Source organism: Nannobrachium achirus (genome assembly GCF_963921795.1).
Source record: "Nannobrachium achirus genome assembly, chromosome: 9".
NCBI lineage: Eukaryota > Metazoa > Chordata > Actinopteri > Myctophiformes > Myctophidae > Nannobrachium > Nannobrachium achirus.
In genome coordinates, this window is record NC_137818.1 from 30,063,025 (window position 1) to 30,087,829 (window position 24,805).

At 41.7% G+C, this 24,805-nt stretch overlaps 3 protein-coding genes across 3 annotated transcripts; all 3 read left to right on the forward strand.

Annotated features, from left to right (window-relative positions):
- Positions 1 to 1,413: 1,413 nt before the first annotated feature.
- On the forward strand, positions 1,414 to 4,823 carry LOC308290614 (pepsin A-like). The gene is made up of 9 exons (XM_080732521.1): positions 1,414 to 1,479; positions 1,975 to 2,116; positions 2,398 to 2,515; positions 3,134 to 3,252; positions 3,361 to 3,557; positions 3,638 to 3,754; positions 3,864 to 4,005; positions 4,197 to 4,295; positions 4,467 to 4,823. The coding sequence occupies exons 1-9, from the start codon at positions 1,424 to 1,426 to the stop codon at positions 4,602 to 4,604; spliced, it is 1,128 nt and encodes a 375-aa protein (XP_080588647.1). The 5' UTR covers positions 1,414 to 1,423; the 3' UTR covers positions 4,605 to 4,823.
- Positions 4,824 to 12,509: 7,686 nt separating this feature from the next.
- Positions 12,510 to 16,934, forward strand: LOC308290761 (pepsin A-like; the record flags this gene model as incomplete). Its single annotated transcript, XM_080732670.1, has 9 exons — positions 12,510 to 12,565; positions 13,430 to 13,574; positions 13,841 to 13,961; positions 14,291 to 14,409; positions 14,490 to 14,686; positions 15,059 to 15,175; positions 15,303 to 15,447; positions 15,959 to 16,057; positions 16,800 to 16,934. The coding sequence occupies 9 exons, from the start codon at positions 12,510 to 12,512 to the stop codon at positions 16,932 to 16,934; spliced, it is 1,134 nt and encodes a 377-aa protein (XP_080588796.1).
- Positions 16,935 to 20,590: 3,656 nt separating this feature from the next.
- LOC308290762 (pepsin A-like) lies at positions 20,591 to 24,379 on the forward strand (the record flags this gene model as incomplete). The annotated part of the gene is made up of 8 exons (XM_080732671.1): positions 20,591 to 20,646; positions 21,218 to 21,362; positions 21,517 to 21,634; positions 22,452 to 22,570; positions 22,688 to 22,869; positions 23,265 to 23,381; positions 23,493 to 23,637; positions 24,242 to 24,379. 8 exons carry the CDS (start codon positions 20,591 to 20,593, stop codon positions 24,377 to 24,379), a joined length of 1,020 nt encoding a protein of 339 aa, XP_080588797.1.
- Positions 24,380 to 24,805: the final 426 nt, after the last annotated feature.

A 24,805-nucleotide genomic window follows, 5' to 3' on the forward strand; every position in this document is an offset into this window, starting at 1 on the left:
GCAAAGTGGTACACAGTATCTCTTCAAGTCATGTCATCAACATGGACAGACCAATTTTTTTCTCCCGATTAGGGAGTCTTACTGGTATTCAGTTACGGTATATGCAGATTGATGTATGAAATTATGACTGTGTGTTTTAAATTCCTGGATAATTGTATTAAAGTGATCCCTGACTAATACGACAAATATGCCTTAATACATTATAATTGTCCTCTATAACTACAATGTAAAATTAAAAACACCTTAAATATTTTATTTCTTCAAGAAATAGCTAATCTTTCACTCAATAGGGGAAATGCATGTCGCAAGTTGATGATGTCATAAATGTCATGTGTGATCTATCCCTATGGAATTTATGGAATGCATGTGCAAAAACACATTTGAAATATTGAGTTGATGCTCATATTAACCATATGAAGTATTACGTTTGTTTTTATTTGCACATGCATGCCATAAATTCCATAGGGATAGATCACACATGACATTTATGACATCATCAACTTGCGACGGGCATTTCCCCTGTTGAGTGAAAGATTAGCTATTTCTAGAAGAAATAAAATAATTAAGGTGTTTTTAATTTTACATTGTAGTTATAGAGGACAATTATTATGTATTAAGGCATATTTGTCGTATTAGTCAGGGATCACTTTAACTACTATTACTGCTACATGTGTATGGTTGGCGCCTGAGGGCTAATCAACCATATTGTATATTTAACTACTTAAACCCTTAAATTCTTAATTGTCTGTAGTCTCAGAGGGGTCTATACTAGACCTCTGTCTATTTTCTTCTACACCAAAATCTCTTTGCCGAAGTGTTGTGAGCTTGTAGATGAATGTGGCTGAATGTTTGCACCAAATTGGGACTGATGAAGAATAAATCTGGGGAATTTAACGCACAACTTAATTTTTTATTTGACAAAATTAACACTGTGGAATAAATAGGATATAACATTATCTGATGATAAATGTAAAAAATGCATATCTAACATCCAAAACATTGATTTTTAAATGTATATACTGTATATTATTATATTTCCAATGTATGTTTTCCAAGAATATGACATTATCAACTGCTAAATATAGCGTCCAATAGAGTCTTCAACTTGCCATGTGGAAGACGTGGATATCAATATTAAACACAGAAGAATGAACTTCAAATCTTCTGATCAGAATGTCAATATATTAAGAGCACTTAATAAGCACACATAATATGTATTATTTATCTGCAAACTGTACACACCCAGAGATAAAGGCCATACAATTCATTGTGGTGTCACACATTTCTTATCGCAAGTTATCATGATACTGTATTTGGTGACTTGCAAAGGCATTTGTTGACACAACCTTGATGGACTGTATATAAAGGATGGCATCTTTCACCATCTCTTCATTCTCAAAGTCCAACAGCAAAGTTAGCAACCATGAAGTGGCTCGTTGTACTTTGTGCCCTGGTGGCTCTCTCTGAATGTCTCGTCAGGTAAGTACCAGCAGGCTGACTGAAGCCACCTCTACACTTAGATGTTATTGTATAACATAAATGAAACTGAATGATTGTAAGTTTTATGAAAACCTCTCCATTGTGTACGGAGCAAAAATAGCGGGCTGCTTCCAATCATGAGCATGCAGTTTTATTTCTACACATGTAGTATTTATTCATGTTAAAAAGGTGTCACATACAGTACTACTGTATGTACACACTTAGCACTTTTTGACTTTGTAAAATAATTGTCTGTGCAGTGCTTAGTTTGATTCACAGCTTATATTATAAATTCTATCTGTGCACTGTGACCCTAACCCTAACCCATATACAGTATAGCAGTATACAGTCCAGCTATTGTAGCTATCTGTTTTTCAGCATTGTTTTCAAGGAGAATTAAACTAATTCTGATTCTAACCTCTTCATCTAATGCACTGCAAAGGATAACAAAGAGGGGCCTGGCATTATTATTGATCATTTTCTCACCATGTGTAGGATGCCCCTGATCAAGGATAAAACTCCACGGGATATCCTGCAGGAGAACGGGCAGTTGGAGGAAACCCTCAAGAAGCACCCATGGAGCCCCTTCGCCAAGTTCCTCCAGACAGGCACTGAGCCCATGACCAATGATTATGACGTAAGTCCAGACTAGCAGAAGGACACACTTTAAACGTAACTTAAATAGTTTACACTTCATTGCACATGTGGTGTTTGCTGTAAATAAAATAACAGATTGACTAAGAATAAATTAGTCTTAAGTTTGTACCATTGACTAATAATCACCATCAGGGACATTGTAAGCCAAATAGTGTAAAATCAGGAGACACTCTCCCTAATCATCTGTCATGAAGTGTTCATGTTATTATCTCCCATTTATCTCTTTCAACACCAATGTCTATTGCTGTGTGGCACCTCCAGCTGGCTTACCTTGGAGTCATCTCAATCGGAACACCTCCCCAGTCCTTCAAAGTTATCTTTGACACTGGCTCCTCCAACCTGTGGGTGCCCTCAGTCTATTGCACCAGCCCAGCCTGTAGTGAGTACTGTTAACTTAAATATATAACAACATTATTAGTCCCTGACAGGCAGTTCCTGGCTAAGGGCAGTAGCCAACATATAGCCAGTCAGAGGTTCTGGACTGCCAAGAATTGAAGGTGCCCGCTGATTTTACCCTGCAACTCCCATTTGCACTTTGCAAAGCATAGTACCTCTTTTCGTCCTTCCGGCTTTATGAAAGTAAAACTTTAGCATATCAAATTAAATAGTCATGAAAGTGAAGGTTAATAATAACAATAACAACTTAAAGATGTGGTGAAATGGCTTTTTTGGTAATTTTAATTTGAAGAGAGAGACGGCCAGTGGGAAGCATGTTTAATACGTCGCTTATTTCTAACCGAAAATGTTTTCAGATACTTATTTTAGTGTTCTGATTAAGTTTAAAATGAGTAATACACACCATCTGGACATTAACTTGAATGAGATTCAAAACGGATTAGCTCTAAAATTAAAATCAAGTGTGTTTGGAGGAACAGATATGGGACTCACACAGTTGAATGAAATCAAGATTCATATTTATTCATATTGTGTCATAGATTGTCCAAGTTACAAATTGGACATCATAATTGATTAAAAATATGTATGCAATTTTTTAAAGAGAACCATCAGAAATTCAACCCATCAAAGTCTTCCTCCTTCAAGTGGTTAAACCAGCCTCTGTCCATTCAGTATGGTACCGGCAGCATGAGAGGATTTCTGGCCAGTGACACTGTTGGGGTAACCAAAATCCACCAGTTCATTAGCCAAATCTACCAATTGTCTGCATATTGTATTTTTATACCTGATAAATAAGAACTTTCAGTAATTGCTTACTTTGGTTTCCAGGTTGGTGGAATTTCTGTGGCCCAGCAGGGACTTGGAATCAGCCTGTCAGAGGCTCCTTTCATGGTTAATATGCAGGCTGATGGTATCCTGGGACTTGCCTTCCAGTCCCTTGCCGCTGACGATGTGGTGCCTGTCTTTGACAACATGATTAAGCAGAACCTGGTGTCTCAGCAACTCTTCTCTGTCTACCTCAGCAGGTATTGAAACAGTTTTGAACAGTCTTTATATGCATGTGTGTAAAATGCTACTAATGTTTTGTCTTACCTGCTACTACTAGCAACTCAGAGCAGGGCAGTGAGGTGGTCTTCGGTGGTTATGATGGGAACCACTACACCGGACAAATCACCTGGATCCCCTTGACATCTGCTACCTACTGGCAGATCAAAATGGACAGGTGCAAACATATTCCAGTCTACTGTGACTATTCACTTTTTAAAAAGCCAATACCTTGGCTACATACTGGACACTCCTATTAATTCTGCTTCTGCTGTTGCTCCTAACAGTGTTACCATCAATGGACAGACTGTGGCCTGTAATGGTGGCTGCCAGGCTATCATAGACACCGGCACTTCCCTCATTGTTGGCCCAACCAATGATATAAACAACATGAATTCCCATGTTGGAGCCACCACTAGTCAAGGATGGGTGAGATACATAATTTTTTTGTCAATTGACACCTTGTCAGTTAGCACACTACTAGGTTCATGTTAATTATGGCTTTGTGGACATTGTGGGTATAGGGAATAGGGATATCATATTTTATGTGAAGATACCCATTTCCATTGAGAAGCACGCTACTGTTACTACTAATAACACATGCCTTACGCTTTATACAGGCCTCAGTGAACTGCCAGAACATCCAGAGCATGCCTGATGTGACCTTCACTATCAATGGTCATGCCTTCACCCTCCCTGCCTCTGCCTATGTTTCTCAGGTCAGTATTCTCTAATGCACGCTGCGCTGTCTCTAACCATACATGCACACACACATGCACATTGCGCATACAGTAATAGTACATGGTGCAGACAGTTGCCCATGACATGAGAAGACAGGTTGTTACACATTTGTGAATTCAATATATTCCCTCCTCTCTTTCCTTCTATAGAGGTCCTATGGTTGCAGCACTGGCTTTGGCAATGGTGGATCTGACCAGCTCTGGATCCTGGGAGATGTCTTCATCAGAGAGTACTATTCCATCTTTAATGCCCAGACTCAGTACATTGGACTGGCCAAGTCTGTCTAATCAAACCAAGCATCATACATAATGGAAAATCAATCTGGGCTGTATTATTCATACTGTACATACAGGGAAAACTGTGTAAGATATAATAGTTAATGTGCTGTAGATGTTTTTGAATAGTTACTGTGTCAATTAACACATTACTTTGAGAATCTCAGTTATTTTAAGCTTCTAATGAATTATTGAACACTAATGACAATGTAGTCTACTTTCTACTGTCTACTTCCCCCCCCATTTTCCCTCTTTTCAAAATATATGCCCTGAAGTTCTTTAAACCGATGACTATGGGTTGTTTGTACTTCATCATAACATTGAATATTAGGCTGCAGAAATTGCATTTTTTTATAGCGATAACATTATTGTGTAATTTTTCTCTATTCCATTTATCCTACACCATTAATATTATGTAGGCCCAACATTATTTGATTACGTTTTCTTGGCACACACAAAGTGAATTACTGAAGCTACTATGGGTAAAAAGGTAGGTAGGTACAGATATACAGTAGGTACTTAATAATCCCCAATACAAATGGAAATGAAATTATTAGCAGCTTTCATCATCAGAAACAGATAAAGGAAAGAGATTATAATAAAAAAAAACATCTAAACTAAGCATAAGAAGAAGAATCAACCTACAATATTCAAAGGCAGTCAAAACACTACTAATAAAAGTCAGATGGATTGATTTTAACATTCCCCATCCCAATCAGCCTGATCAATTCAGCCAGAAAAAAGGTTATAGAACAATTATAACTGTTATGAAGGTTTGTCCTTTTTTTATTTACTAAATTCACAAAGGACACATTTGAACAATGCTAACAGTGATTAAATAACTGTGAATGTTTGGTATTACTTCTTATTTGGACAGCTGCTTGAACAAAGCAGGATGTATCTGATCAACTAATTTGACAACTAGACACTGTAGGAACACTAACTCCAGAAGGTGGCAGTGATTCAACTCAGAAGTAGAAATTACATGGCGACCAATATCGAGGGCCATAGAGACAAGCCAAGGTTCAGAAAACATGCTGTTGAATTATGGTGCTAAATAATAAGCCATTGATTAAAACTTAACTGCTTTACAACAAACAAACACATGAACGCAACAGTGGAGCGTATATAAAGCTTTACTACATTTTTCTCACAGAAATTCAAAACATTTGAGACATCGTAGCAAATTATTTACGCACAGTACTGTAGTCTATATAGTTTAAGTTATTTAAATGCTATTTATACACCATTTTTATTTAATGTACTTTGTTTGATCAGTTGAAATTGACAAAGTCATGGGATCCAAACAGCACATGCATGCACTCAACCTAAGAGTTCAGCACCACGGATAGCGATCATGTCATTTTGGAACCCCCTTTAAATACTGCAAATTATCAATGTTTCGAATGATTGGCATCAGTTCAAATCCCATTTCAAGTACTACTACTCACCACTATTTATGTGTTACATGTGATGACCCTGACCATGCCAGGGGGCGGGGCCTGCAGAGTCCTAACATAATATAATGGTCAATGTGAAGGGCCAGAGTCTACCATCTTACCATATGGATATAAACATTAAACAGAATGCAAAATTATTATTTATTATTTATCTGCATATTGCAAATACAAAGAGAGACTAGAAGCAGTGCTCTTCCGAGCACAGGTCTCCACCAGGCCACACAAATTGGCCTGTTATAGCGCCACCATGAGGCTGATTTAAAAAATGTGGGGCAGAGGTTCTGAATTAGCATCCAGGGAGTGTGTGTGCTCAGTTTGGCAGTGATCGGGCCAACGGCGCCGGAGATTAGCTGGTAACAACCAGGCCACACAAATCGGCCTGTTATAGCGCCACCATGAGGCTGATTTGAAAAATGTGGGGCAGAGGTTCTAGATTGGCATTCAGGGAGTGTGTGTGCTCAGTTTGGCAGCGATCGGGCCAACGGTGACTGAGATTAGGTGGTCACAAACTGCGAGGACGCACGCACGGACGCACGGACGCACGGACGGACGGACGGACGGACGGACGGAGGGGAAAACATACTCTCCCTCAGCCTTCGGCTGGTGGAGACAATAAGGCCATTGTTGTTGTCTCCACCAGCCGAAGGCATGGGGGAGAGTATGTTTTCCTCTCCGTCCGTCCGTCCGTGCGTCCGTCCGTCCGTCCGTGCGTCCGTCCGTGCGTCCTCGCAGTTTGTGAGCGCCAAATCTCAGTCGCCGTTGGCCCGGTCGCTGCCAAAGTGAGCACACACATTCCCTGGATGCCAATCTAGAACCTCTGCCCTAAATTTTTCAAATGGGCCTTTTCTAGCGCCAACTAGTGGCCGATGTTTGCTAAACACATTTCTGTGCACTACTCTTACAGATTTTGTCCAAAAATCCTACAAATCGGTAGGCAATATCTCGACAGTCATGTGATCGACACGGATCTGTCTGATTTTGCATATTCCATCCTGATTGGCTAAGATTGGCTTCCAAAGTTTGTGGGATTGAGCCGTTTTGAACAAAATGCCTCAAATCACAAACGCAAAGTGCAATTATCATGAAATCGCGCACACACGTTCCCACTAGGCCGAGGAAGAAATGCCACTTAATTTTTTTTAATCAGCCTCATGGTGGCGCTATAACAGCCCGATTTGTGGTTTTACCTATAACTCCAACGATCAGTTTCAAACTTTGTAAGCGCACTCCCTAGAGGCTAAGGATAAACCTTTGCCCTGCATTTTTCACATCAGCCTTTTATAGCGCCACCTTTGGGCCGACTTATGTAAAACACATTTTTGGATATTACTCCTTGAGATTTTATCCAAAAATCATGCAAATCGGTACACAGTATCTCTATAGTCATGTGATCAAGTCCGATCCGTCTGATATTTCATATTCCATCCTGATTGGCTAATATTAGCTTCCAAAGTTTGCAGGATTGCTCCGTTTTTGAACAAAATGCCTCAAATCATCAACGCAGCTTGCGATTACTGCGACATTTGCCATACATATTCCCACTATGTCAAGGAACAAATGCTACCTTTTTAACATTGTCCTGTTATAGCGCCACCAGCAGGTAGACTTTAGCAAAACACATTTTTGGAACACAATGCTTGAAATCATGCATGTAGCGTCCGATTGCCATGAAAGATCTAAGGTGAAGAACATATGCCACCCTTTTTACATTGGCCTATTATACAGTAGCACCACCAGGACGCACGGCCTGGTGGAGACCTGTGCTCGGAAGAGCACTGCTTCTAGTTATCAAATATTTCTTATCTCAGGTTATGATATTTGGTGACATGGAAAGGCATTTGTTGACATACCCTTGATGGACTGTATATAAAGGATGGCATATTTGTCTCCACCAGCCGAAGGCTGAGGGGAGAGTATGTTTTCCCCTCCGTCCGTCCGTCCGTGCGTCCGTCCGTCCGTCCGTCCGTGCGTCCGTGCGTCCGTGAGTCCTCGCAGTTTGTGAGCACCTAATCTCAGTCGCCGTTGGCCCGGACGCTGCCAAAGTGAACACACACACTCCCTGGATGCCAATCTAGAACCTCTGCCCTAAATTTTTCAAATGGGCCTTTTCTAGCGCCACCTAGTGGCCGATGTTTCGCGTCCGTGCGTCCTCGCAGTTTGTGAGCAGCTAATCTCAGTCGCTGTTGGCCCGGTTGCTGCCAAAGTGAGCACACACATTCCCTGGATGCCAATCTAGAACCTCTGCCCTAAATTTTTCAAATGGGCCTTTTCTAGCGCCACCTAGTGGCCGATGTTTGCAAAACACATTTCTGTGCACTATTCTTACAGATTTTGTCCAAAAATCCTTCAAGTCGGTAGGCAGTATCTCGACAGTCATGTGATCGACACGGATCTGTCCGATTTTGCATATTCCATCCTGATTGGCTAAGATTGGCTTCCAAAGTTTGTAGGATTGCGTGCGTCCTCGCAGTTTGTGAGCAGCTAATCTCAGTCGCCGTTGGCCCGGTCGCTGCCAAAGTGAGCACACACATTCCCTGGATGCCAAACTAGAACCTCTGCCCTAAATTTTTAAAATGGGCCTTTTCTAGCGCCACCTAGTGGCCGATGTTTGCAAAACACATTTCTGTGCACTATTCTTACAGATTTTGTCCAAAAATCCTACAAATCGGTAGGCAGTATCTCGACAGTCATGTGATCGACATGGATCTTTCCGATTTGGCATATTCCATCCTGATTGGCTAAGATTGGCTTCCAAAGTTTGTAGGATTGAGCCGTTTGGAACAAAATGCCTCAAATCACAAACGCAAAGTGCAATTATCATGAAATCGCGCACACACGTTCCCACTAGGCCGAGGAAGAAATGCCACGTATTCTTTTTTAAATCAGCCTCATGGTGGCGCTATAACAGGCTGATTTGTGGTTTTACCTATAACTCCACCGATCAGTTCACAAGGACGCACGGTCTGGTGGAGACCTGTGCTCGGAAGAGCACTGCTTCTAGTTCACCATCTCTTCACTCTCAAGTCCAACAGCAAAGTTAGCAGCCATGAAGTGGCTCGTTGTCCTTTGTGCCCTGGTGGCACACAAGCACACAATGCCTCGCACCGCGAGGCGTTGTGTGCTTGTAGATCTGCTGTTTTCACTACTTTTGTGCGTCAGTCTTGTATGATGAAGCAGGGCTTTACTTTGCGAAAAAAAAAACATACAAATCTGAAACTTGACGATAAAAAAATCGTTAAAACAAAAATAAAATTTCCCCCCATCTTTTTCCATTTTCATACATTTTTGAAAAAGCTCCAGGGAGCCACTAGGGCGGCGCTAAAGAGCCGCATACGGCTCTAGAGCCACGGGTTGCTGACCCCCGGGATAGAGTGTTGTGGTAAAGCTACCCAAAGCCAAAGCAAAGCCCATGCTAGGTATAAGAAGTAGGTGGTCAAAAGTCACTGTGACCTCACAAAACATGTCCATTAAATTCTTCTTTCACTACATACAGTATGTATACTATATGAGTATGGACAGACAAGGATGTCTTTTAAACAGCAACTGGCTGGCGGTCACAATCATGGCCTTAACTCTGCCCCTGCCCGGATCAGTGGACGGGGCGGCTGTGGCTCACTCAGGAGGTAGAGCAGGTCATCCATGGGTCGGAGGCTCCTCCTGTCCACATGTTGAAGTGCCCTTGGGAAAAACACTGAACCCCACATTGCCTCCGATGAGTTGGTCGGTGTTAGCTTGGCACCATTGTTGTGTGAACGTGGGAAGTGAGGATGCTGGCGTCAACTGTTTGCCGCTTCACCTCTCAATGTATGAATCAATGAATGAGCCATTGTAAAGCGATTTGAGCACTTGGAAAAGCGCTATGAAATGCATTAAAAATGCAATTTGTTAGGTGTGTCCTAATCTTGCGTAGCCACAATCTCCGAATGTCTGGAACTACAGCTCCCGAAAGGAGAGTAACGGAAGTAGTCACTGATGCACAGAACTGTAGTCCCATTGGAAACAGAAGCACACTAGCACAGACAGAGTCATTCGAGCGGCATATTCTTGTTATGTGTGTTTAATTTAAGAAAACATTTGAAAACATCATGTAAGTAACACTGAAATAACGCCCCAAAAACTATTGAAAGAGTACATAACGCTTCCAGTAGGACGCTACTGCACCAATGGAGCGGGTGGGTCACATCCGCTTTATCTCGCACTCATGATCAGACTTCCGTTGCTCCAGGCTGTATGACAGGAGCATTTGCAAATTGTGGGAGTCAACAGTCTGGCCACGCGAGACTAGGTGTGTCCCCCTAGGTGTGCCGTGTGTTTTTCCCTTATTCCGCTCACCACATCCACTTTCTGTGCAGCCAGATTGAGAGACTGTTTCCACGTGAGCAACCCAGCTGAAGATCTTTTAGTTAATGGGACTAGATGTGTACATAAGGAACTTTGTGTGATTGGTTAGGAAGCTTGATTATGTTTGTTTTCTGCGCTTGTGTTGGTGTTTGAGAGATTGTTGCGTATAGGCCTACTGTATGTTTATTCCTCTGTGAAGGTGTACCTGAGTTTGTTTTTTAAGTAAAGAAACCGTATCTGCATGTGCAAATACACAGAATGACCTTTCTATGCAATGTAATGAAAGTGGGTGGAAAGGAAGGTGACGCATACCGACTGAACTTCAGAATATTATGCATCATTGTATCACCTGGCTGCCTGTGTGTCTAAATTGATTGTGTCAAATGTCTTGTACATGCTTTCAACACACCAAAGGAATGAAATCCTTGAATGTGGTTCTCCATTGGTCACAGACAAGTATATTGTATTTTATTCTTATATCAGATGGTCAGACCCAACCTCCCTTCAGACTGAGTGGAATTGGCCAACTCTTTGCTACAACCTGGCTACTCATTAAAATGCCACCACATCAAACTTGCACTCTATTTTGTATGCTATGTTGTACTTCATGTAAAATGTATATTTACAGTGTCTGTTAGTTGCATCAACATTGTTACAGTAATACTTGTGGGATTTGACTTTCGAACACTTCTGGGCTCTTTTTAACTTCTACTCAGGCTCTGTTGTGCATCCCATACACATATTTAAGTTGCTTGATTCAATACTTAGATATTTGATATTCATTTTATCAGACACCAACCCTTATAAGGGTTGACTCTCAATAAATCGTGGTCAAACAGTCGCTCTGCTAATATCGAGACCCTGGCCTCTGGGGAGGGCTGCCATCGTCCGGTGACCCCCCCCAGCCCAGTCACAAACTCGAGTGGCGTTATCTCAGTAGTTCTAGCCAATTCCTCACTTGCACATTCACCAATCTTTCCAGTCAATTGTCATGGGATAGAATGACCTCATAGATGGAAATTGGACACATGAGATGGAGCAGCAGTCCAAACTATAACATCAGCTTCCCTGGAAGAGCATCCTTGTTCTTTGAGGTCTCTGCTGTACCAGCGACCAAGGCTTTTGATTGGCTTCTCCAGGATAGTATTGGTTCTCGGAACCTCTCATTGGCGAGCCGTCCTTTGGCAATGGAGATACTCAAGGAATTATTGGGTTTAATCGCCATTCATACCCATTTGATGTTTCCCTGGAGTTTATCCAGATGTTTGGTACAGCTATTATTAGTTATTGTCGTTCTTCAAACGGTGGTCCACATTCAGATATGCTTTCTGTTGTCTTCTTTTGTTTTATTCCTTAAACTTGTGACCTTTGTACTGTCTTTTTTTCATTGCTTTATTGAAAATCAATACAAATATTTCAAAATGATTATTTAATCAGTTTCAGGAAGGAATTCAGTCACAAGCCTGATCTATGAAGAACACATTTCTACAGGTTTGGAAAAATATTATTTAATAATCTAAAAATGTGAACAAATCATATGACGATGATATATTTTTAACAAATTCATGACATCATATACCGGTAACTACATTTAAATAAGGTTATGCTTGCGCAGGGAATGTTGTCATATTGTTGATGTAAAGCTTTTCTGAACACAATGGCAAAATGGACACTGGTTTTTATTTCAATCATTATTCAATTATGATTATCTTGATTATCGTCTTATAATAACATATAAGACGATAATCTTTCCAAGAATACGTTATCAACTACCGTAGCCTACAGTAGCTCAGGCAAACGGCCAATATCTACTTTACATCGTGGAAAATGTGGATATCAACATTAAATAGAACACAAAAGAATGAACATCAAATCTTCTGATCTGAATGTAAATATATTAACAGCACTTCCGAAAAATATTAGTTATTTATCTTGCATTTTCAGAGATACGGCCATATAATTCATCATCGTATCACACATTTCATATCTCAAGTTATCATGCTATTTTGTGACATGGAAAGGCATTTCAGGGACACAACCTTGATGGACTGTATATAAAGGAAGGTGTCTTTCACCATCTCTCCACTCTCGATGTCCAACGGCAAAGTTAGTAACCATGAAGTATCTCGTTGTCCTTTGTGCCCTGGTGGCTCTCTCTGAATGTCTCCTCAGGTAAGTACCAGCTGGCTGACTGAAGCCACCTCTATACCTAGACATTGGTTAGCATTGTTTTATAAATTATTCAAGATTCAAGAGCTTTTATCAGTCACTCACTCAAGACTCAAAAATTATATGCAGTGAAATGTTGCTGTGACATCATCTGACATGCTCCACAGACTGCATGTGCTAATAATAACAGAGTAGCCTATAATACAAGGTAAAGAAAGAATGACAAAAAGTAGGTGCAAAGTGCAATATGTGCAGGAGATTTGACCAAAAAAGTATAAAAAGCTGTGTATGCTCAGTTGTGAGCAAAGGGGAGTCTACAGATGAAAAACATTTGACCTGGCACTTTGAATATCCATAAAGGCTCAGAAAGAACTAACCATTCTAATCTTGATTAAAATCTCTCGATCATTGATGTAAATTATAAGACATTTTGTTTTACCTTTGTCAAGGTTATTTAGGGATCTGTTTCCTTACTGGGAACATACGGTGCATGCCTACATATCTAAAATATGTATTCACATTAAAAGGTTGTCCCATACTATGTACACACTCAACAGTTGTTTTATTTTTATTTATTTTTTTACTTTTTAATCATGATGCCTGTACAGTGCTTGGTTGTCAGGGTGCATAGCTATATTTCCATAGGCTGATATTTGAAATGTGTCTACCGTATGCATGTAAAAACAAACACCAAATCAAGCTATTGCATACACACTGTCAGAGTAAAATTAACATGATTCTGTTGTGTTCAAGGTGAATATATGTATCCTGATTCTAACCTCTTCATCTATTGCACTTGTACTGTAAAGGATAACGAAAAGGGGCCTGGCTGGCAGTTATTACTGATCCTTTTCTCACTGTGTGTAGGGTGCCCCTGATCAAGGGGAAAACTCCCCGGGAGGCCCTGCGGGAGAAGGGACTGCTGGAGGAAACCCTCAAGCAGCACCCATGGAGGCCCTTCGTCAAGTTCCAGCAGGGAACAGGCAATGAGCAGATGACCAATGATTATGACGTAAGTCCAGGCTTGCAAAATGTTTTTTTTTTCTTTTTAAATAACAGGTGTTCCACCTGTTGTTCTTACTATGACTAAGAATAAATTAGGTTGAAGTTCCTCAAAATGTCTAATAATCACCATCACCACCAATGCCAAGGATATTATTGTAAGCCACGTTGTCCCACATAACAACTAGTCCTTTAATGTTCATATAATGTAATATTCTATAATGCTATTGTACATTTCTGTTACGTCACCTCGTCTTTGCTGTGTGTCCCCTCCAGCTGTCCTACTATGGCGTGATCACCATTGGAACTCCTCCCCAGTCCTTCCAGGTACTCTTTGACACCGGCTCTTCCAACCTGTGGGTTCCCTCTACCTACTGCAGCAACAGCCAGGCCTGTCGTAAGTACTTTTACACTACAAATACAATTTTTTTATCTCTGAGAGGCAAATCCAGGAAAGGGACAGTACAGACAGTCAAGGTTTTAGGTCTGCTATATGGTGCCTACTGTAGGTGCAATAATTGATGTGGGTGCCCCCTGGTTTTATGGTCCAGCCACTGCACATGGTACCTATGGTGTTGATAACAACCTGCTGGATAGGGTTTAAGAAGGACTTTACTGTTTCCAAACAAGTTAAGACACTGTTTTAATTATTACAAGAATAGGTACGATTTAATTGGTCCCATTTAGCTTCTCAAATGTCCAGCTAAAAAATACATTATTTTACAGAAAACCACCAGAAATTCAACCCACAACAGTCTTCCTCCTTCCAGTGGAACGGACAGTCCCTGTCCATTCAGTATGGCACCGGCAGCATGACTGGATATCTGGGCAGTGACACTGTTGGGGTAACCGAAAGCAGCCAGAATGACTCACCTCTCAACTCAACAAATAGGAGCTGTCATTAACCGTCGACTTTATCTTCCAGGTTGGTGGAATTTCTGTGGCCAACCAAGTGTTTGGACTCAGCCAGACAGAGGCTCCTTTCATGGCCAACATGAAGGCTGATGGCATCCTGGGACTTGCCTTCCAGTCCCTTGCCGCTGACCAAGTGATGCCTGTCTTCCTAAACATGATGCAGCAGAACCTGGTGTCTCAGCAACTCTTCGGTGTCTACCTGAGCCCGTACGGAAATTAAAAGGAATTGTGTTTGTATATGGTTGTGTACAATGGCAGGTATAGGTGTAGTACCGTACATGCATATGTACGGTATGTATATGTACTGTATGTACAATGTACATATAAGTATATTACATGTATATTTAACTTTTTGTTCAAGGTGTATTCTGGTTACATCTTGGTACCGGTACATTAGAGTACATTTATTTTGTTCTGGTTCCTCATACATTGTAGCAGCAATAAAACCATGTCTATAGGTGTGTGCGTGCATGTGTGTGTGCATGCATGCGTGCGCGCACGCGCGTGCGTGTGTCTCTGTGTGTCTGTCTGCCTGTGTTTTTCTTGATACTAAATATGTGTCTTATATGCTGCCGTTAGCAACTCAGAGCAGGGCAGTGAGATCATCTTCGGTGGTTATGATGAGAACCACTTCCAAGGACAACTCACCTGGATCCCTCTGAGCTCTGCCACCTACTACCAGATCAGTATGGACAGGTGCAAACACATCACTCTACTGACACTATTCACTGTTTAAAAGTTGATAGCAGATAAACCTTGCCTATACAAAGTGTACATAATTGTATACTTCTATTAATTCTGATTTTTCTATTGCTCCTAACAGTGTTACCATCAATGGACAGACTGTGGCCTGTTCTGGTGGCTGCCAGGCTATCATTGACACCGGCACTTCCCTCATTGTTGGGCCATCCAATGACATAAACAACATGAATTCCTGGGTTGGAGCCACCACTAGTCAGTATGGAATGGTGAGATAATTTTTGGAGCGGTGAAAGCGCTCCCAATAGACAGGTATGTCTGTGGCTGGCTGGCTATGTGGCTGGCTGGCTGGCTGGCTGGCTGGCTGGGTATGTCTGTAGCCTGGCAATACCTTGAGTGGCCACACAAGTTAAAGGAGGGGCGCTGTTGTGCAGGCACAAACACACACACACACACACACACACACACACACACACACACACACACACACACACACACACACACACAGATTCACCGCTCCACTTCCAACCGAGGTTTGATTTTTTAAGTTTTCTTTACTTTTTATTTCTTCAATTTAGAATACACACACAGCAATGATTAAACTGACACCTCATCAAAAACACAATAACAGTTTCCTGCCTGTAAAAAGTACTAAGTTAGCTCGGTTAATTTATATCTTAGTGTTCTGTGGGTCGGAATGTTGGATTTTATGTGAAGATGCTAATTTCGATTAAACAAAAAGAAGTACCATATGTTAAACACATGGCATTCTTTATACAGGCCTCAGTGAACTGCCAGAACATCAACAACATGCCTGCTGTGACCTTCAATATCAATGGAAACCAATTCCCTGTCGGTGCCTCTGCCTATGTTTCCCAGGTCAGTGAATACTACATGCACACAGACACACTGCACATCGTGCAGACACACACACACACACACACACACACACACACACACACACACACACACACACACACACACACACACACACACACACACACACACACACACACACACACACACACACGCGCACACACACACACATGCACGCAGGGGCGTCATACCAAATTCTGGGCCCTGGGTACAAGGATTCACTGCGGGCCCCCCATGAATGTTAACTATTGAAAAATAGCAGATATACAAGCTTGTAGATTTTGCTATTTTTTAAAAATCTTGAAAATGTGTGCAAAGAAACCTATGTTTCCATGTCAGTGATGCTCAAACCTTTTCATGTGAAGGACCCCCCATCTCAAAATATCTAGTTCCAGGGACCCCCCCAGAAGCAAAATTTGAGTTACAAATGTTCACTTAAAAAAATACATATATTCAAAGATTTGCGCACATTTTCACGACTTTTCAAAAGTAGCAGATCTACAAGCTCGCAGCGCGGCACTCGGTGCCGCGCTGTGAGCTTGTATATCTGCTATTTTTCAATAGCTAAAGTTACTAGGGCCCCTCCACCTTGGGCCCTGGTAACTCAGTCCCACTTTCCTACCCCTTGTGACGCCCCTGCATGCATGCATGCACGCACGCACACACACACACACACACGGCACTAAAACTATTTGTGAGTGAAATACACTTCAATGGAATCAATGTCCCCTCTTTGTCTCTCTAGAACGGCAATGGATGCAGCACTGGCTTTGGCGGCGGTGGATCTAGCCTCTGGATCCTGGGAGATGTCTTCATCAGGCAGTACTATACCGTCTTTGACGTTGGCGCTAAGTACGTTGGACTGGCCCTGTCTCAGTAATGAAACTAAGCATCTCAATGGTTAATTGTAAAGGTGCTACAGTATGTCCGCTTTTGAATAAAATATATTGCAGAAAAAAGGGATAAAGAAAAAAGCTTCTTTTAACTTAGATTTTTATGTTTGTGTTTGGACAATGTTTGTGTATGCACAGTAACCATACATGGGTGTGTTATATTCATGGAGTAAAGACCACAGGAACAGCTATGTCCCATTTGCTTTGTCCTTTAGCTCTGAAGTGTCACAGGAAAGAGAATGAACCCCTCAGAATGCCCATTCTTGCTCTCCCTTCAGAAAAACACAATCAGATATGAGAATACCCAAAGGATGGCCACTACCCCTTCAAGACCAGACCAAGAATAGCTTCAACCTCTAACATCCTTATTTCTAATCTGTGATGATTCTCCGCCTTCTTAGCTCTTTCCTCAGCCTCCACCTGAAGGCGGGAAATACAAACTTTTAGCTTAGCCTTTTCACTAGCAGTACTTGACACTGAGGACAAGGGAGGCGACACAGCCTCCTCTTTGTCTCTACCTGATGGTGGAGTTTTGGCAGAACATTTTCTGCAAAAGCTTCTACCTGTAACTTTCTAAGAGAAGGTTACAGTATGAAAGGTCTGTCATATGTATAACTCAATATGTTTCTCTAAAACTGAAGTCTTAACCTCATCCTTAAGTATTGGTTCTCAAGATAGGAATATTAAAATGAGCTGGGAGGGAAAGCAGGTCATCTTTCAAAAGTTTGTTATAGGCCTACTGTTCAAATATTGGTTGATCAAAAAAATCCTTAATGTCAAACATGACTAGGTAATAACACCCTTACAAACAAAAACATACATTGGGTATAAGATAATGGGATCACGAGGATCCCAGAAGAGCCCCCAAATGTTAAATCCCAGTTGGTGGTCTAGGTAGGGACTATAACATATTCAAATGACACATTGAAACAAGAGATATTCAATAACTTGGGTTATAAAAATAAAGTATTGAGCCAAATAACAAAGGGAAAGGGACTGGTGGTGGTGCTAAAAGAGAAAATACAATAAAAAAGCTCTATCTAAATAAATTAAAGAACTAACCTGGCAAATGAGAAACAAAAATGTTCCTACACTAACTATGGCGCAGCGATCGCTGGACCGCCTCTACATCAAGTTGGAAGACACTTGAAACAAAATTTTATCACAAAAGTAAAGGTAGTTCCGAGCTCCCAGACTATGATTTTCCATCCCACATAAAACATGAACCAGGGCATGAAACAACCGCTTAAATCGTTAGTTTTGTAATGTTTTCCCATTCAACCGGAACTCCCCCGGCGGCAGTTGCCAGTATCTGCTACAATGGGAAAGATGCAGTACTGGCACCTGCCGCCGGGGGCTTTTCTGAATTTAAAGAGACTAAATAAGCGATTTAAACCGTTTTCCCAACGCTGTGGTGCATGTTTTATGTACCGTGGGATGCAAAACCATAGTCTGGGAGCTCGGAACTACCTTTACTTTTTGGATAAAATTTCGTTTCGAGTGTTTTCCAACTTGATGTGGAGGCGGTCCAGCGATCGCTGCGCCACCTTTGTAGGACCTCATCTCGGAGCACAACAGTATGCAGCGACGGGTGAGGTTCTATATGGGGCTAGAGGGAAAGAGGAAGATGGCTGGCAACACAGGTGATATGTATATGATGATGGCTGGCGATGATTGGTGGACCGATGAGTGGTGGACCAACTGGTGATGAGTGGTGGAGTTGACTGAATTATGGCATGATTGAGAGCTGAGTGAATGGGCTGGACCTGTGAATGAGTGACAGGCATAGAGCAGAGAACAGAGGAGAGAAAAATAGCCACATACAAATATTTATTGTTTTTTATTGTCATCCTGTCTCCATGTGCCCTGATTAGAGAAAAATGCTGTCTGTTCTTCAAACGGAGCTTAACTCCGCCAGCAGAGTGCGCAAGCACTGCGTTCGTATCTGTCAGTGTTTATGCCCGTAGCCAATCAGGGACCAGCATTCCTGGTGACGTCACCCTCAACAGCCAATGAGGGACCGTCATTCTTGGTGATGTCACCATTAACAAGTAGAACCTGATATATATAACAAGGCACACTCTGCTGGTGCACAAGTAGGCCATACATGGTCACGAGTGCACAAGATGCAAGTTGGCACCTCGACAGAGTGCAGTCTAGTTCTAACAAAGTTATTTGGGGAAGGAATTCGGTCACAAGCCTGATCTAAAGAGCAAATATTCCACAGGGTTGGCCAAATATTAATTAGGTGTTTAATGCATTGGTTCTCAAAGTGGGGTCCAGGGACCCCCAGGGGTCCTTATGGGAGTTCCTTAGGGTCCCCAGCTAAATATAGTTAAGGACCAAATGGACCTTTATGGGTCTGTAACTCAGACTTCAAATTGGTTCCATTTGAACACTCTCAAGAGTTAAATTTACATAGATTTTACAATAGATTGGGGTGCCAGAGATATAAATGCCATTAATTGGGGGTCCTAATGCATGTCAAACTGGGGGTCTCTGAAATGAAAATGGTTGAAAATCACTGCTAGAGCTGACTGTAAAGATATTCTCTTATATGAGGGTCCCTGGCATAGCGTTTCAATGGGGGTCTGGGGCTAATAAGTTTCAATTTGGGGGTCCTTGACATGAAAAAGTTTGAGAACCACTGGTTTAATAATCTACAAATGTGAACAATTCATTTGACAACTATATGTTTTTCAACAATCTCAGGCAACACAAATTCATGACATCACAACTAAATGTATAGCCGTTTGAGACAAATATGGGTAAATTCTCCTTCTACAACACTGCCACCCAGGTGTGGAATTCCTTGACTCCCTCCCTTAAAACATGTAGCTCGCTGGCATCCTTCAAAACTGCCCTGAAAACTCAGCTTTCAGGAGGCCAGAGAAGGAGGTAGTTATCATTCTCCCATAGACAAGCAAGAAGTGAGCACCCCCCCCCCCTTTTACCTTAGCCCCACCACCTTATTTCCCCTATCCTGTACATAGTGTTTTTATAACTGAGATATTATTGAATGTTTTCTTTTCTTGCTATTAATTATGTCCATGAATTAAATACAGAGGGTTCCAACGTAAAAAAAAGACTGTAAAAGGTCTTATTTGGGATGTTACTTTTAGGCAGGGTGTTTAACTGTACTTGTACTGTGCTACATTTCAATTGTATTGACTATACTTGTACTATTCTCCTACAAGTATTTTTTGTCTAATAAAATGAATCAATCAATCAAATTAAGTTAGTTATGCTTGTGCAGGAAATGTTGTCATATTGTAAGTTGGTGTTAAGCTTCTCTGAACCCTGGAAAAATGGAAACATTATTCAATTATGGTTATCTAGATTATTCTCTTTTAATAACACAAAGATATTCTTTTCAAGAATATGTTATCAACTACCGTAACGTACAGTAGCTCGGGCAAACGGCCAGAGTCTACATCTTGCCATGTGGAAAATGTGGATGTCAACATTAAACAGAACACAAAAGAATGAATATCAAATCTTCTGATCTGAATGTAAATATACAGTAATTCTAATTCGTGACATGGATAGGCATTTGCTGACACAACCTTAATGGAGTGTATATAAAGGATGGTGTCGTTCAACATCTCTTCACTCTCGAAGTCCAACAGCAAAGCTAGTAACCATGAAGTGGCTCCTTGTCCTTTGTGCCCTGGTGGTTTTCTCTGAATGTCTCGTCAGGTAAGTACCAGCTGGCTGACTGAAGCCACGTCTATACCTAGACGTTGGTTAAGAATTATTATTCAAGTGTCAAGAGCTTTTATTTGTCATTCACTCAACAATTATGTGCTGTGAAGTGTTGCTGTGACATGCTCCACAGACTGTGCTAATAATAATATAACATCATTGATGTAAACATTTAGTTTGACATTTAGTTTGTCAAGTATATTTAGGGGTCTGTTTCCTTACTGGGAACATAGAGTTCATGCTTATATCTCTAGTCTTTATTTGTGTTAAAAGGTTATCCCATACTACCGTATACACACTCAACAGTGATGCCTGTACAGTTCTTGGTTGTCAGGGTGCACAGCTATACTTTCATAGACTGATATTTGAAATGTGTCTGTATGCATAGCCTACGCTACCGGTATGTGCAAATCATCTATTGCATACACACTGTCAGAGTAAAATTAACATGATTCTGTTGTGTACAAGGTGATTAAAATGTATCCTAGCTGATTCGAACCTCTTCATCCATTGCACCTGTAAAGGATAACGGCATTATTACTGATCCTTTTCTCACTGTGTGTAGGATGCCCCTGATCAAGGGGAAAACTCCCCGGGAGGCCCTGCGGGAGAAGGGACTGCTGGAGGAAACCCTCAAGCAGCACCCATGGAGGCCCTTCGCCAAGTTCCAGCAGGGAACAGGCAATGAGCAGATGACCAATGATTATGACGTAAGTACAGGCTTGCAAAAAGACACATTTTATTTGTTCTTCCTATTAATCTTACTATGACAAAGAATAAATTAAGAAACTATGACTAAGAACCAAAGGTTTTAGTTCCTCAAAATGTCTAATAATCACTGCCAATGCTGTGTGTCCCCTCCAGCTGTCCTACTATGGTGTGATCACCATTGGAACTCCTCCCCAGTCCTTCCAGGTACTCTTCGACACCGGCTCTTCCAACCTGTGGGTTCCCTCTATCTACTGCAACAGCCAGGCCTGTCGTGAGTACTGTTACAAATACAGTTTTTGAGCTGTGCTAAATGAACACTGCTCACTTGCACGGGCGTGATTTTGAGTGGTGCTCCTGAAAGGAGCGAAGCGTCTGGGAAAAAGAATACTGAAGCAGGATTCTGAAAGCGTTTAGAGTTTAAAGTTTGTTGTACGCCCAGGGCCAAGCTTCCTCCCGGACAAAGCGGCCCGAAACATGGACTATATCTGGTCTATATCTTGGCACAAAGCGCTCAAAGTTTGTTGTACGCCCAAGGTCCCAATGGCCAAGCTTCGCGAGATGCTCAATGAAATGCACTGTAAATAGCACCACTCAAGTCATGATGATAGCACCACTCGAGTCATGATGGCTTACGCCTCTTCAAAGGAAGAGGTACAGACCGAGTGGGCGTTCCCCTTTCTCTGACGATGGCTTGCCAGATTGCAGTAGGTGTGATTCTTTTTTTTTCCTTTTCTCTGAGAGCAAAATCCAGGAAAAAAAAGACAGTCAAAAGACAGTGTAGGTCTGCTACTGCTACCTACTGTAGGTGATATAATTGATGTGGGTGCCCCCTGGTTTTATGGTCCAGCCACTGCCCCTTTGCACTTTGCAAAGCACACAGTACCTATATGGTTCTGATAACAACCTGTTGGATAGGGTTTAACAATAACTAGTTATTGTTTCCAAACAATTTAAGTTTGTATTAGTCTAGTAGTATAAGAGACAGTAGAGACAGTGTTTTATTATTTTGTATTAATACAAGAATAGGTATGATTTAATTGATCTGATTTAGCTTCTCAAGAGCCCAGCTAAAAATATATATTTTACAGAGAACCACCAGAAATTCAACAACGAGCAGTCTTCCTCCTTCAAGTGGCAGTCAGAGTCCCTGTCCATTCATTATGGCACCGGCAGCATGACTGGATATCTGGGCAGTGACACTGTTGGGGTAACCGAAAGCAGCCAGAATCATCATTTGGCAATTCTGACAATTATCTGGATACTGCGCACTACCTCTCCACTCATCAAATAGCAACTTTCATTAACCGTCGACTTTATCTTCCAGGTTGGTGGAATTTCTGTGGCCAACCAAGTGTTTGGGCTCAGCCAGACCCAGGCTTACTGGGGTAATGGTATCCTGGGACTTGCCTTCCCGTCCCTTGCCACTGACCAAGTGATGCCTGTCTTCCAAAACATGATGCAGCAGAACCTGGTGTCTCAGCAACTCTTCGGTGTCTACCTGAGCCCGTACGGAAATTAAATGAAATATTGTTTGTATTTGGTTATGTAAAATGGCAGGTATAGTACGTGCATGTACTGTATATGTATTGCATATGTATACTGTATGTAGTATACATAAGTATATTATTTACATGTAGGCTATATTTAGATGTACTGTATGTTCAAGGTTCACGATTCCTCATATTGTAGCAGCAATAAAACCATGTTCATTGTTTGTTCGTTTGTGTGTGTGTGTGTGTGTGTGTGTGTGTGTGTGTGTGCGTGCGTGCGTGCGTGCGTGCGTGCGTGCGTGCGTGCGTGCGTGCGTGCGCGCGCGTGTGTGTGTTTGTATGTCTGTCTGTGAGCCTGTCTGAGTGTCTGTGTTTTCCTGATACTAAATATGTCTTTTATGCTGCCATTAGCAACTCAGAGCAGGGCAGTGAGATCATCTTTGGTGGTTATGATGAGAACCACTTCCAAGGACAACTCACCTGGATCCCTCTGAGCTCTGCCACCTACTACCAGATCAGTATGGACAGGTGATACTATTCACTGTTTAAAAGTGGTTTTAGTTTTTGACAGCAGATAAACCTTGCAAAGTGTACATGATATACTTCTATTAATTCTGCTTCTGCTGTTGCTCTTAACAGTGTTACCATCAATGGACAGACTGTGGCCTGTAATGGTGGCTGCCAGGCTATAATTGACACCGGCACTTCCCTCATTGTTGGGCCATCCAATGACATAAACAACATAGATTCCAATGTTGGAGCCACCACTAGTCAGTATGAAATGGTGAGCTACATATTTTCTTTTATTGACTTTTTATTTATCAGATTTAGAATACACAGCTGATCAAACTGGCAGTGGCACCTCATCAAAAACAAAATATCCTGCCTGGCAAAATGACTTAAGTTAGCACACCTCCTAAGTGAATTATGTCTTGGAGCTCTCTATGTAGGAATGTTGGATTTTATGTGAAGATGATTATTTCGATTAAACAAAAAGAAGTGCCATATGTTAAACACATGGCATTCTTTATACAGGGCTCAGTGAACTGCCAGAACATCCAGAACATGCCTGATGTGATCTTCAATATCAATGGACATCAATTCCCTGTCCCTGCCTCTGCCTATGTTTCCAAGGTCCGTGTTAACTACTTGCAGACATTGCACATTGTGCAGACATGAACACACACATGCACGCACACACACACACACGCACGCACGCGCACGCACGCACGCACGCACGCACGCACGCACGCACGCACGCACGCACGCACGCACGCACGCACGCACGCACACACACACACACACACACACACACACACACCACTTGCAACACTAAGCTAAATCTATTTGAGAGTGAAATACACTTTGTCCCCTCTTTGTCTCTCTAGAGCTGCTCTAATGGTTGCTGCACTGGCTTTGCCGGCGGTGGATCTAGCCTCTGGATCCTGGGAGATGTCTTCATCAGGCAGTACTATACCGTCTTTGACGTCGGCACTAAGTACGTTGGACTGGCCCAGTCAAACTAAGCATCTCAATGGATAATCAACAACTATGATTTCCTGTGGGGGCTGTATGATTCATGCATTGTTGTAAAGAACTTGTATAAATGGGAAACTATGTCTAAGTTTTAATTGTATAGTTGTTATGTCCGCTTTGGAATAAACTATATTGCAGGAAAAAAAGGGAGAAAGAAATTGGAAACAGTAACCATACATGCTTGTGTTATATTCATGGAGTGTGTTATATTCACCACAGGAACAGCTATGTCCCATTTCTTTTGGTCCTTTAGCTCTGAAATGTCACAGGAATGAGAATGAGCACCTCAGAATGCCCAGGCCATTCTTGCTCTCCCATCAGAGATACAATCTGATATGAGAATACCCAAAGGATGGCCACTACCCCTTCTCTGTAAAGGAAGACCAGACCAAGAATAGAATATTGAGCTGAACTCT